The sequence below is a fragment of the Prinia subflava genome, unplaced genomic scaffold, assembly GCF_021018805.1.
Source record: "Prinia subflava isolate CZ2003 ecotype Zambia unplaced genomic scaffold, Cam_Psub_1.2 scaffold_67_NEW, whole genome shotgun sequence".
Classification (NCBI taxonomy): Eukaryota; Metazoa; Chordata; class Aves; order Passeriformes; family Cisticolidae; genus Prinia; species Prinia subflava.
Window position 1 is genome coordinate 218086 of NW_026961074.1, and position 12152 is coordinate 230237.

The 12152-nt window shown below is 51.7% G+C and overlaps 2 protein-coding genes and 1 non-coding gene across 3 annotated transcripts; 1 reads left to right on the forward strand and 2 right to left on the reverse strand.

Annotated features, from left to right (window-relative positions):
- Positions 1–1820: 1820 nt before the first annotated feature.
- On the reverse strand, positions 1821–6532 carry LOC134546371 (E3 ubiquitin-protein ligase TRIM11-like). The gene is given in 9 exon segments (XM_063389169.1): positions 1821–1929; positions 1931–2041; positions 2043–2096; positions 2098–2148; positions 2150–2388; positions 3524–3639; positions 4616–4638; positions 4898–5194; positions 6509–6532. Coding segments are annotated over 9 exon segments (981 nt in total). The 3' UTR covers positions 1821–1863.
- A 3478-nt stretch (positions 6533–10010) lies between these two features.
- Positions 10011–10083, reverse strand: TRNAV-CAC (transfer RNA valine (anticodon CAC)). Its single transcript has one exon. It is a non-coding gene; the product is annotated as a tRNA-Val (tRNA).
- LOC134546383 (E3 ubiquitin-protein ligase TRIM41-like) lies at positions 10070–11505 on the forward strand. Its single transcript, XM_063389186.1, is given in 2 exon segments — positions 10070–11096; positions 11099–11505. Coding segments are annotated over 2 exon segments (819 nt in total). The 5' UTR covers positions 10070–10684.
- Positions 11506–12152: the final 647 nt, after the last annotated feature.

Genomic DNA, 12152 nt, shown 5'->3' on the forward strand with positions numbered 1-12152 from the left:
AAAAACGACATTTGCATGTTTTAACTTCTTCTCTGTCTGGTGTTTGCATCAAGCTGGAATTTTCTTTAATTAAATCCCGTTCCTGGAAGAGCCGCAAGCCCCGTGCAGGTGGCGCAGGGACTGTCCCCTGTCCCTTTTTTTTGTCTCTGTCCCTGTCCCTGTCCCTGTCCCCTCCCTGTCCCTGTCCCTGTCCCCGTCCCTCCCTGTCCCTGTTCCCCTGTCCCCATCCCTGTCCTTGTCCCTGTCCCCTGTCCTCTCCCTGTCCCCTCCCTGTCCCTGTCTCTGTCCTTTCTCCCTGTCCCCTCCCTGTCCGTGTCCGTGTCCGTGTCCGTGTCCCTGTCCCTGTCCCTGTCCCTGTCCCCATCCCTGTCCCCATCCCCTGTCCCTGTCCCTGTCCCCTGTCCCTGTCCCTGTCCCTGTCCCTGTCCCTGTCCCCATCCCTGTCCCTGTCCCTGTCCTTTCTCCTTGTCCCCTCCCTATCCCTGTCCCTTCTCCCTGTCCCCTCCCTGTCCCTGTCCCTGTCCTTTCTCCCCTGTCCCTGTCCCCCATCCCTGTCCCTGTCCCTGTCCCTGTCCTGTCCCTGTCCCTGTCCTTTCTCCTTGTCCCTTCCCTGTCCCTGTCCCTGACCCTGTCCCTGTCCCCCTCCCTGTCCCTGTCCCTGTCCCTGTCCCATCCCTGTCCCTGTCCCTTCCCCCTGGAAGCCTCAGGCACTCAGGAATGACACGGAGCAGGAAATAACTCCCTTTTTTTATTAATAATGATAATTTTTTTATTAATAATGATATAAATCCCGGCACCCACCGGCCTGGTCACCACGGGGGCCTTTTCCAGGGAGAGAAATGGAAAATTCCCATTGCTTGAGGGCAATTCCATCCACTGGAGGTCGGGGAAAAAAAAACAAAAATGCGATTTGCAGCCCTTGGTTTGCGGTGTGAGCAGCTCAGACGGGATTTTCTACAGCCTCAAGGCAATTTTAAGAAAATTCCCCTTTCCACCCTGATTTCTCCCGGTTTTTTTCCCTGTTTCCCTTTTCTGTGCCCCGCAGTCCCCTCTCCGCAGCTCCCTCCCTCTCTTTTGCCCCGTTTCCCCCAGGTTTTTCCCAGTTTTTTTCCCAGGTTTTTCCCAGTTTTTTCCTAGATTTTCCCCCAGTTTTTTCCCAGGTTTTTTTCCCCAGGTTTTCCCCAGGTTTTTCCCAGATTTCCCCCCAGATTTCCCCCCAGTTTTTTCCCCAGGTTTTCCCCAGGTTTTTCCCCAGGTGTTCCGCAGATTTCCCCCCTGTTTTTTCCCAGATTTTCCCCCAGATTTTCCATGGTTTTTCCCCAGATTTTCCCCCAGATTTCCCCAGATTTTCCCCAGCTTTTCCCCAGGTTTTTTCCCAGATTTCCCCCAGCTTTTCCCCCAGCTTTTCCCCAGGTTTTTCCCCCCAGCTTTTCCCCCAGCTTTTTCCCCAGTTTTTTCCCCAGTTTTTCCCCAGCTTTTCCCCTGTTTTTTCCCAGATTTCCCCCCAGTTTTTCCCCAGGTTTTTCCCCAGCTTTTCCCCCCAGTTTTTCCCCAGCTTTTCCCCAGTTTTTCCCCAGCTTTTCCCCAGTTTTTCCCCAGCTTTTCCCCAGCTTTTCCCCAGTTTTTTTCCCCAGATTTCCCCAGCTTTTCCCCAGCTTTTCCCCAGCTTTTCCCCAGCTTTCCCCAGCTTTTCCCCAGCTTTTCCCAGCTTTTTCCCCAGCTTTTCTCCCCCAGCTTTTCCCCAGTTTTCCCCCCGCTTTCTCCCTCCTCCCGGCGGAGAACGAAGCCCCACCCCTGCCCCGGGGGCCCCTCCAGTTCTCCCCCTCCCCCGACCCCGCCAGGATCGGGGGGTTCCCTCCTCCCTCAGGGGCACAGGCGGAGCCGGGAGCGGACCCCGACCACCCAAGACCAGGGCCGGACCCCCTCCCCCAGCAAAGGACACCCTGGAGAAGGCGAACAGGAGCCCCCCACCCTCAGCATCAAAGAACGCCACGGAGCCCCCGGCGCAGTCCAGGTGGACGCTGACCCTGCGGGGCAGCCCCCCGGGGGGACACCGGGGTCACCCTGCCGGGGGTCAGCGCCCGGAGCTGTCCCCCCCCACTTCTCCAGCCCCCAAATCCCTCCCGGGGGGCCCAGGCTGAGCCGCCCCCTTCCTCCGCACCGACTCCCTCGCCACCCCCACGGCCCAGTCGCCGCCGTCGCCCACGTCCACGGCCCAGCAGTGGCGACCGGAGGAGAAGCGCTGCTGGCCCAGCACGAAGGGCCAGAGCTCGAAGCGCTCGGGGCCGTCCGGGGGGCGGCACGGCCGCGACCCCCGCCACACGCTCCGGCCGTCCTCGGACACCACCAGGTCGGGGTGCGCCGTGTCGGGGTCCAGGGTGACGCTGGCTGCGGGGACAGGGCGGGGGGTCACCCCTGGGACCCCTCGGACCCCTCCTCGGGGGGAGCCCCCAAATTTGGGGAATCCCCCCCAATCCCGAGGGGGGCAGGGCGGGGGTCACCCCTGGGACCCCTCGGACCCCTCCTCGGGGGGCAGCAGCAGCAAAGCCCCCCAAATTTGGGGATTTTTTTTTTTTTCAGTTTTTTCCCAGGTTTTCCATGGGGGTTTTTTTCCCAGGTTTTCCCCAGATTTTCCTCCAGGTTTTCCCAGGTTTTTCCCAGGTTTCCCCCAAGTTTTTCCCAGGTTTTCACCCAGGTTTTCCCCAGATTTTCCTCCAGGTTTTCCCCAGATTTTCTCCAGGTTTTTCCCAGGTTTTTCCCAGGTTTTCCCCAAGTTTTTACCAGGTTTTCCCCCAGGTTTCCCCCAGATTTTCTCCAGGTTTTTCCCAGGTTTTTCCCAGTTTTTTTTCCCAGGTTTTTCCCCAGGTTTTTCCCAGATTTTTCCCAGGTTTTTTCCTCCGTTTTTTTTCCCCAGTTTTTTTTTTTCCCCAGTTTTTTTTCCCCGGTTTTTTCCCAGGTTTTTCCCAGGTTTTTCCCAGGTTTTCCCCAGGTTTTTCCCAGGTTTTTCCCAGGTTTTTCCCAGGTTTTTCCCAAGTTTTTCCCCAGGTTTTTTCCCAGGGTCACCCCTCGGTTTTACGGCAGAAAAAGCTGGGTTTAGCCCCAAAAAATCCGAGGAAAAGCCGCGGCAATAGTGGTGCGGAAATCCAGAAAAATGAACACCCAGGAGAGGGAGGGAGGGAAGAGGGTGACGTGGGAGGAAAATGAGCAGAGTCTGCAGAAGCAACCCGGCAGGTCGGGCTGAAATAAATGAATTAATGCAAAACCTCCTTGGGTCACCCTGATTTTCAAGTTCTCTCTTTTTTTTTTTTTTTTTTTTTTTTTCTTTTTTTTTTTTCTTTTTTTTTTTTTCTTTTTTTTTTTTCTTTTTTTTCCCCACATCAGGAAAATCCCTTTTCCCTCCTCTCCTCCATCTCCTCCAGGTTCTCCCCGCAAATTTTCTGTTCCCAATTTCCACCCGGGATGGGAGAAGCGCAGCTCAGCCCTTCCAGCTCTCCCAAAACGCGACTCGGATCTGGTTTTGTACCTTGGAGCTTCCTCAGGGTTTCCTTCAGGGCGCTGCTCCTCCACGAGAAGTGACAAATTCGCTCCTCCGGCCCCGGGGCCGCATCCAGGGGCAGCTGGAAAGTCACTTTCCCACACCTGGAATGAAAATGAAATGAAATGAAATAAAATTTAAAAATAAAAAATAAAACAAAACGAAACGAAATAAAATAAAATAAAATAAAATAAAATAAAATAAAATAAAATAAAATAAAATAAAATAAAATAAAATAAAATAAAATAAAATAAAAATAAAATAAAATAAAATAAATAATACAATAAAATTTAAAAATAAAAAATAAAACAAAACGAAACGAAACGAAACGAAATAAAATAAAATAAAATAAATAAAATAAAATAAAAATAAAATAAAATAAAATAAAATAAAATAAAATAAAATAACATAAAAATAAAATAAAAATAAAATAAAATAAAATAATAAAATACAATAAAATTTAAAAATAAAAAATAAAACAAAACGAAACGAAACGAAACGAAATAAAATAAAATAAAATAAAATAAAATAAAATAAAATAAAATAAAATAAAATAAAATAAAATAAAATAAAATAAAATAAAATAAAATAAAATAAAATAAATAAAATAAAATAAAATAAAATAAAACAAAACAAAACGAAACGAAACAAAATTAAATTAAATTAAATTAAATTAAATTAAATTAAATTAAATTAAATTAAACCCCCTCACACTTCTCAGAAGAACCAGGGAGGGTTTCGAGAGCCACCAGCAATGGGGGACGGCGCTGGGGGAATGTCGGGGTTTAATTTCCCCCCTTCCCTTGGAAATTCAGGAGATCAAAGTCCAAAGTTCCCCGTCGGATCCATCCCTTTCTCTTTTTTATTTTTTAATCTTGGGTTTTTTAGGAGGAGGGAAGGAATTTTTGGGGGAGGACTGGGCTGGAGAGGAGAGCCGAGACTTTAAATTATTTCGAGGTTTTTTGAGACCGAATCCGCGCGGATCCGCAAATCCCAAAAGCGACCGAGGGAGCCCCGGGGGGAGCTCCGAGCTCCTCCCGGTAAAACTCACGGGAAAAGATTTTCGGGGAGGCCACGAACCTGCGGACGGAGCTTTTCACACCCTGCGGGAGGAGAGGAGGGAGAGGCAGCTCGGCCTGGGGTCCCCCAAACCGCAGCACAGCCAATATTCGAATTATTGGGCGATGCAGGGAACCCCCGGCCCTCCCACGGGGATTTAATTCCCTTTTTCCCCAATTTTTACAGGCTCAAACCTCCCTCTCCTCACCCCCTGGGGCTCTCCGGAACCAGGAGAACCCGAATTATTCCCGCGGTGGGGAAAAATCGCTCAGATTTTCCCTCAAAAAGGGAGAATTTCCTCACCGGGTGCTGCTTCTTCTCCCCCTGCTCCTCTGCCGGGCTCTCCGGGCTCGAAATCTCCGCGGTTTTCTTCGCCTGCCTCTTCTCCAGTTCATTTTTCAGGTCCTGCAGCTGTGGGAGCCAGAGGAGCTCGGGATCCCCCCGGATCCGCAGCCCCAAATTCCAGCGGGGTTTTTGGGTGAGAAACCGAGGAAATCGGGGAAATTCCCCGAGGAATCCAGGGAAAAGCGGGGAGAACACCCCGGGATCCAACCCAGACCCCAAATCCCCGCGGGATCCCTGCCCAAATCTGCTCAAATTCTGCCCAAATCCCAGCGGGTTTTTTGGGTGAGAAACCGAGGAAAAGCGGGAAAATTCCCCGAGGAATCCAGGGAAAAGCGGGAGGAACACCCCGGGATCCAATCCCCCGCAGCTCCGCGCCCAAATCTGCCAAAAATTGGTCAAATTCCTGCCCAAATTCCAGCGGGGGTTTTTTGGGTGAGAAACCGAGGAAAATCGGGAAAATTCCCCGAGAACACCCCGGGATCCAAACCCAGCCCCAAATCCCCGCGGATCCCTGCCCAAATCTGCTCAAATTCTGCCCAAATCCCAGCGGGGTTTTTGGGTGAGAAACCGAGGAAAATCGGGAAAATTCCCCGAGAACACCCCGGGATTCAAACCCAGACCCAAATCCCCGCGGATCCCTGCCCAAATCTGCTCAAATTCTGCCCAAATCCCCGCGGATCCCCTGCCCAGGGAAGGTCCCCGAGCGTCCCTCGCTGTTCCCGAGGTCAGCGGGTCCTTCCAGGACCTACCAGGTCCTCCAGCTTCCCGCGCTCCGCCCTTCCTCGGAGTCTTCCTCTGCTGGCTCCGAACCCCCCGGAATTCCCTCCCGGGGGTCCAGGGCTGTCCCGGATCCCTCCTGTCCCGCTCCGTGCCTGTCCCGGGTGAATCCGGGCCTGTCCCGGGTGAATCCGGGCCACGCCCGGGCTGAGCCTGCCCGTCAGGTCCGCGCCTCTCCCGCTTTTCCCTCATCAGAATTCCAGGATTTTATCCCCAGGGATCCGCCACCCCCCCTCCATCGGCAGGGAAATCACCCCAAAAATCCCCGGGGGCGGGCGGGACCAAAAATGGGGCAAATCCATGGAAAAAAGGAGGGAAAAGAAAACCAGGAGGGCAGGAGGGACACAAACCATAAATGGGGCAAATCCAAGGGCTCCGAGCTCACTGGGGAAACTTCCCCGAGGAATTTTCCCGCCCTCTGCTCCTCCACTGATATTTCTAATAAACTGATATTTATAATAAACTGGTATTTATAATAAACTGATATTTATTTTTAGGGAATTTTTCTGCCGCAGGATCCATTTCCCACCCTCTGCTCCTCCACTGATATTTATAATAAACCGATATTTGTAATAAACTGATATTTATAATAAACTGATATTTGTAATAAACTGATATTTATAATAAACTGATATTTATTTTTAGGGAATTTTCAGCCGCAGGATCCATTTCCCACCCTCTGCTCCTCCACTGATATTTATAATAAACCGATATTTATAATAAACCGATATTTATAATAAACTGATATTTATAATAAACCGGTATTTATAATAAACTGATATTTATTTTTACGGAACTTTCAGCCGCAGGATCCATTTCCCACCCTCTGCTCCTCCACCGATATTTATAATAAACTGATATTTATAATAAACCGATATTTATAATAAACTGATATTTATAATAAACCGATATTTATAATAAACTGATATTTATAATAAACTGATATTTATTTTTAGGGAATTTTCTGCCGCAGGATCCATTTCCCCACCCTCTGCTCCTCCATTGATATTTATAATAAACCGATATTTATAATAAACCGATATTTATAATAATCTGAAATTTATTTTTACGGAACTTTCGGCGGCTCGGGCGGGTTTGGAGATGCAAATCCCGATTCCAGCACGGGAAGAGCCGGGCAGGAGCCGCCGTCCGTGGGAGCAAAAAACAGCCCCAAAAACGCTCCCGGGAAATTTCGGCTGAAGGGAAAGGGGAGGTGAAAATCCCGGCGGGGCCTCGGGCTCGGCTCCTTCCCCTGGGAACGGGGGAAAGGAGGCGGCAGAGCCTGGAAAACCGGCCCGGGTTTGCATTTCGGGTTTTGTATTTATGGTTTGCATTTATGGTTTGCATTTTGGGTTTTGTATTTCGGGTTTGCATTTCGGGTTTTGTATTTCGGGTTTGCATTTCGGGTTTGCATTTCGGGATTTTGTATTTCGGGATTTTGTATTTCGGGTTTGTATTTCGGGTTTTTGTATTTCGGGTTTGCATTTCGGGATTTTGTATTTCGGGATTTTGTATTTCGGGTTTGCATTTCGGGATTTTGTATTTCGGGTTTGCATTTCGGGATTTTGTATTTCGGGTTTGTATTTCGGGTTTTGCATTTCGGGTTTTTGTATTTCTGGATTTTGTATTTCGGGTTTGCATTTCGGGTTTTTGTATTTCGGGGTTTTGTATTTCGGGTTTGCATTTCGGGATTTTGTATTTCGGGATTTTGTATTTCGGGTTTTGTATTTCGGGTTCGCATTTCGGGATTTTGTATTTCGGGATTTTGTATTTCGGGATTTTGTATTTCGGGATTTTGTATTTCGGGTTTGCATTTCGGGATTTTGTATTTCGGATTCGCATTTCGGGATTTTGTATTTCGGGATTTTGTATTTCGGGTTTGCATTTCGGGTTTGTATTTCGGGATTTTGTATTTCGGGTTTGTATTTCGGGATTTTGTATTTCGGGATTTTGTATTTCGGGATTTTGCATTTCGGGTTTGTATTTCGGGTTTGTATTTCGGGATTTTGTATTTCGGGATTTTGTATTTCGGGTTTGCATTTCGGGTTTGCATTTTGGGTTTGTATTTCGGGTTTTGTATTTCGGATTTGCATTTCGGGATTTTGTATTTCGGGTTTGCATTTTGGGTTTTGTATTTCGGGTTTACATTTCGGGATTTTGTATTTCGGGTTTGTATTTCGGGGTTTTGTATTTCGGGTTTGCATTTTGGGTTTTGTATTTCGGGTTTTTGTATTTCGGGTTTGCATTTCGGGATTTGTATTTCGGGATTTTGTATTTCGGGATTTTGTATTTCGGGTTTACATTTCGGTTTTTTGTATTTATGGTTTGCATTTTGGGTTTTGTATTTCGGGATTTTGTATTTCGGATTTTGTATTTCGGGTTTGCATTTCGGGTTTTTGTATTTCGGGTTTGCATTTCGGGTTTGCATTTCGGGTTTGTATTTCGGGTTTGCATTTCGGGTTTGTATTTCGGGTTTGCATTTTGGGTTTGCATTTCGGGTTTGTATTTCGGGTTTGTATTTCGGGTTTGTATTTCGGGTTTGCATTTCGGGTTTTGTATTTCGGGTTTGCATTTTGGGTTTTTGTATTTCGGGTTTGCATTTCGGGATTTTGTATTTCGGGGTTTTGTATTTCGGGATTTTGTATTTCGGGTTTGCATTTCGGGTTTGCATTTTGGGTTTTTGTATTTCGGATTTGCATTTTGGGTTTTGTATTTCGGGATTTTGTATTTCGGGTTTGTATTTCGGGATTTTGTATTTATGGTTTGCCTTTCGGGTTTGCATTTTGGGATTTGTATTTCGGGTTTGCATTTCGGTTTTTTGTATTTATGGTTTGCATTTTGGGTTTTGTATTTCGGGTTTGCATTTCGGGATTTTGGATTTAGGTTCGCATGGCCCGGGGGGATTCCCGGGACACCGGAGCCGCCCCCGGGGGGACCCGGCGGGGACCGGGAGGGGTCTGAGCCCATCCCGGGCCGGTTATTCCGGACCCGGGGGGGACCGGGAGGGGTCTGAGCCCATCCCGGGCCGGTTATTCCGGACCCGGGGGGGACCGGGAGGGGTCTGAGCCCATCCCGGGCCGGTTACTCCGGGCCCGGCGGGGACCGGGAGGGGTCTGAGCCCATCCCGGGCCGGTTATTCCGGGCCTGGCCGGGACCGGAGGGGTCTGAGCCCATCCCGGGCCGGTTATTCCGGACCCGGGGGGGACCGGGAGGGTCTGAGCCCACCCCGGGCCGGTTATTCCGGGCCCGGCCTCGCTCCCGGTTCCTCTTCTCGGTTCCGGAATTCACGACCGGCGCCGTTTCGGTGCTGCCGCTTCCTCTTTTCGGGGTTCCTGGGCAGAAAATCGCGGTTTTTGAGGAAATCGGTGCCGGTGAAAGCGGCAGAAATCGCTGCCCTGGCACTGACCCCTCCTCGTCCCTCCCCGGCCTTTTTTGGGCAGTAAAAATGGAAAATCGGGTCTGTGTGAAAGGCCGGGGAGGGGGAATCTCGGCGCGGTTTTTCCCAATTTATCACCCGCAGGCTCAGAAATCCAGAGGGACGCGATTCCGGCGGGGCAGGATGAGAATTTGTGGATATGCTGGATTTTCGGGAGGAGGAGGAGGAGGAGGAGGAGGATGTCCTTCCTCCCCTGGGATGTCGGATGGTTGGATTTGCTGCCTGACAGCGATGGAGAGGAGCTTCCTCCTCTCCTCCTCCTCCTCCTCCTTCTCCTTGTTCCTTCCTCTTCGTCCTCACCACATCCTCCTCTCCTCGCCTCTTCTTCCTCCTTTTTTTTCCTTCTTGCTTCCTTCTCACCTCCTCTTTTTCCTCCTTTTCACCTCTCCTTTTTCCTCCTTCCTCTTTTCCCCATTCTTCTTTCCTCTTCTTCCTCTTTCCTCTTCTCTCCTCCCTCCTCCTCCTCCTCGGTGCCTCTGGAGGAGCCGATGTGGGGACAGATGTGGGGACAGATGTGGAGACAGATGTGGGGACAGATGTGGGCACAGATGTGGGGACAGATGTGGGGACAGATGTGGGGACAGATGTGGGGGAGCTGATAAGGCCGGAGCCAGGGCGGGGCTGGGAGTTGGAATCACGCGAAATTGGGGTGGGAAAACCGAAACAGAGGGAAAAATTAAAAATACGTAACGGGAAAGCGATGGAGGAAAGATTGGCTGGAGAAGGTAGGGAGGGAAGAGGGGTTGAGATGAAAAATCATACAAAGAAAAATGATGAAAGTGTGCTGAAAGTGTCGGAGGTGAGGGGGGAAAAGAAGAAAATAAAGGAAGGAAAAGAGAAAAAGAAAAGCAATTGCGCTGTTTCTGCCCGGTTTCGAACCGGGGACCTTTCGCGTGTGAGGCGAACGTGATAACCACTACACTACAGAAACGCTGTGCCGCGCTCCCCGCCCCGCCGCGCTACCACCGCGGCGCCCGCGCCGCTCCCGCGCTCCCCGGGCCCACCGGGGCCCCGCGGCCGCGGGGCGAGCTCGGGAAAACGGCGAAAAAGAGAAATTTTGGGCAAAAAGGAAACCCGTGCGAGCGCCGGCGCGGGACTCGAACCGGGGGCTCCGGGGGTGGCGGCGCTCAGAAAGGCCCCGCCCCGGCCACGCCCCCTCCACGCCCTCAGTCCTCCAAGACCATCGAGAGGCGCGGGTAGAGAAACCCGGAAGAGGAAGCAGCGGTGGAACTGCCCCCCTGTTGCTTGGCAACGCGGAGCCTTTTCCGGTCACGTTCCGCAGAGGGGGCGGGGCTCGCACCGGAAGGCGGAAGTGCGGCGGCGTTTCCCGTCGGTGGCGGAGCCGCTGCCGGGCGAGCGCGGCCCGGGCGGGACCCGGCGGGACCGGGCGGGACCCGAGCGGCTCCTCCGGCACCGGGCGGGACCCCAGCGGCTCCTCCGGGGCCGTGAGCGCGCGGGGGGGACGCGGACGCGGGCGGCGGCGCGGCCCGGTGAGGCCCGGGAGGAGGAGGAGGAGGAGGAGGAGGAGGAGGATGGCGGCGGCCCCAGCGGCGCTGGGCGGCCCCGCGGCCCGGCCCGACCCGGTGGAGACGCTGCAGGAGGAGGCGATCTGCGCCATCTGCCTGGATTATTTCGCCGACCCCGTGTCCATCGGCTGCGGCCACAACTTCTGCCGCGGCTGCATCTCCCGGCTGTGGGCCCGCGCGCGCCGAGCCCCGGCCCGAGCGCCGGGAGGAGGAGGAGGAGGAGCTGGAGGAAGACGAGCTGGACGTGAGCAGGAGGAGGAGGAGGAGGAGGAGGAGGAGGGCGGAGGGGGCGAGGAGGAAGACGATGATATGTGGGAGGAGGAGGAGGAGGAGGAGGAGGAAGGCGAGCTGTGGGAGGACCCCGCGGAGGAGGAGGAGGAAGAGGAGGAGGAGGAGGAGGAGGAAGGAGCCTCGTGGGCGAGGGCGCGCAGGGCGGGCTCTACTTCGGCGACGACGACTACGACGAGGACGTGATGGAGGAGGACGTGGAGGAGGAAGAAGAGGATGAAGAAGAGGAGGAGGAGGAAGAGCGGGCGCTGTTCACCTGCCCGCAGTGCCGCAAATCCTTCTCCCAGCGCAGCTTCCGACCCAACCTGCAGCTGGCCAACATGGTGCACATCATCCGGCAGCTGCACCCGCGGCCGCCGCGCCCCGCCGCGCCCGGGGGCCCGCCCGAGCTCTGCGGGCAGCACCAGGAGCCGCTCAAGCTCTTCTGCGAGGTGGACGAGGCCGCGATCTGCGTGGTTTGCAGAGAGGCCCGCGGGCACAAGCACCACAGCGTGGTGCCGCTCGACGAGGTGGTGCAGGACTGCAAGGTGGGGGGTTGAGGGGTGTTTGGGGGTTTTTTGGTGATTTTTTGGGGGTTTTTTTGGTGATTTTTTGGGGTTTTTTGGGGGTTTTTGTGGGTCTTGTGAGGTTTTTTGTGGGGGTCTTGTGAGATTTTTTTTGGGGGGGGTTTGGATTTTTGGGGGGGGGGGTTGGGGTTTTTTTTTGGATTTTTTTTTGATTTTTTTTGGATTTTTTTTGGATTTTTTTTTGGATTTTTTTTGTAAATTTTTCTGGGCTTTTTTTAAAGAGTTTTTGTGGGGGTTCTGTAGGTTTTTTATGGAGTTTTTCTGGGATTTTTTGTGGACTTTTTTATGGGGTTCTTTTATGGAGTTCCTGTGGGGATCTTGTGAGATTTTTTGTGGGGGTCTTGTGAGATTTTTTGTGGGGGTCTTGTAGGGTTTTTTGGGGGGGTTTTGTGAGATTTTTTTTGGTGGGGTTTTGGATTTTTTGGGGGATGGTTGGGGGTTTTTTTGGATTTTTTTGGTAATTTTTTCTGGGATTTTTTGTGGACTTTTTGTGGGGTTCTTTTATGGAGTTTCTGTGGGGATCTTGTGAGATTTTTTGTGGGGGTCTTGTAGGGTCTTGTAGGGTTTTTTGGGGGGGTTTTGTGAGATTTTTTTTTGTGGGGTTTTGGATTTTTTTGGGG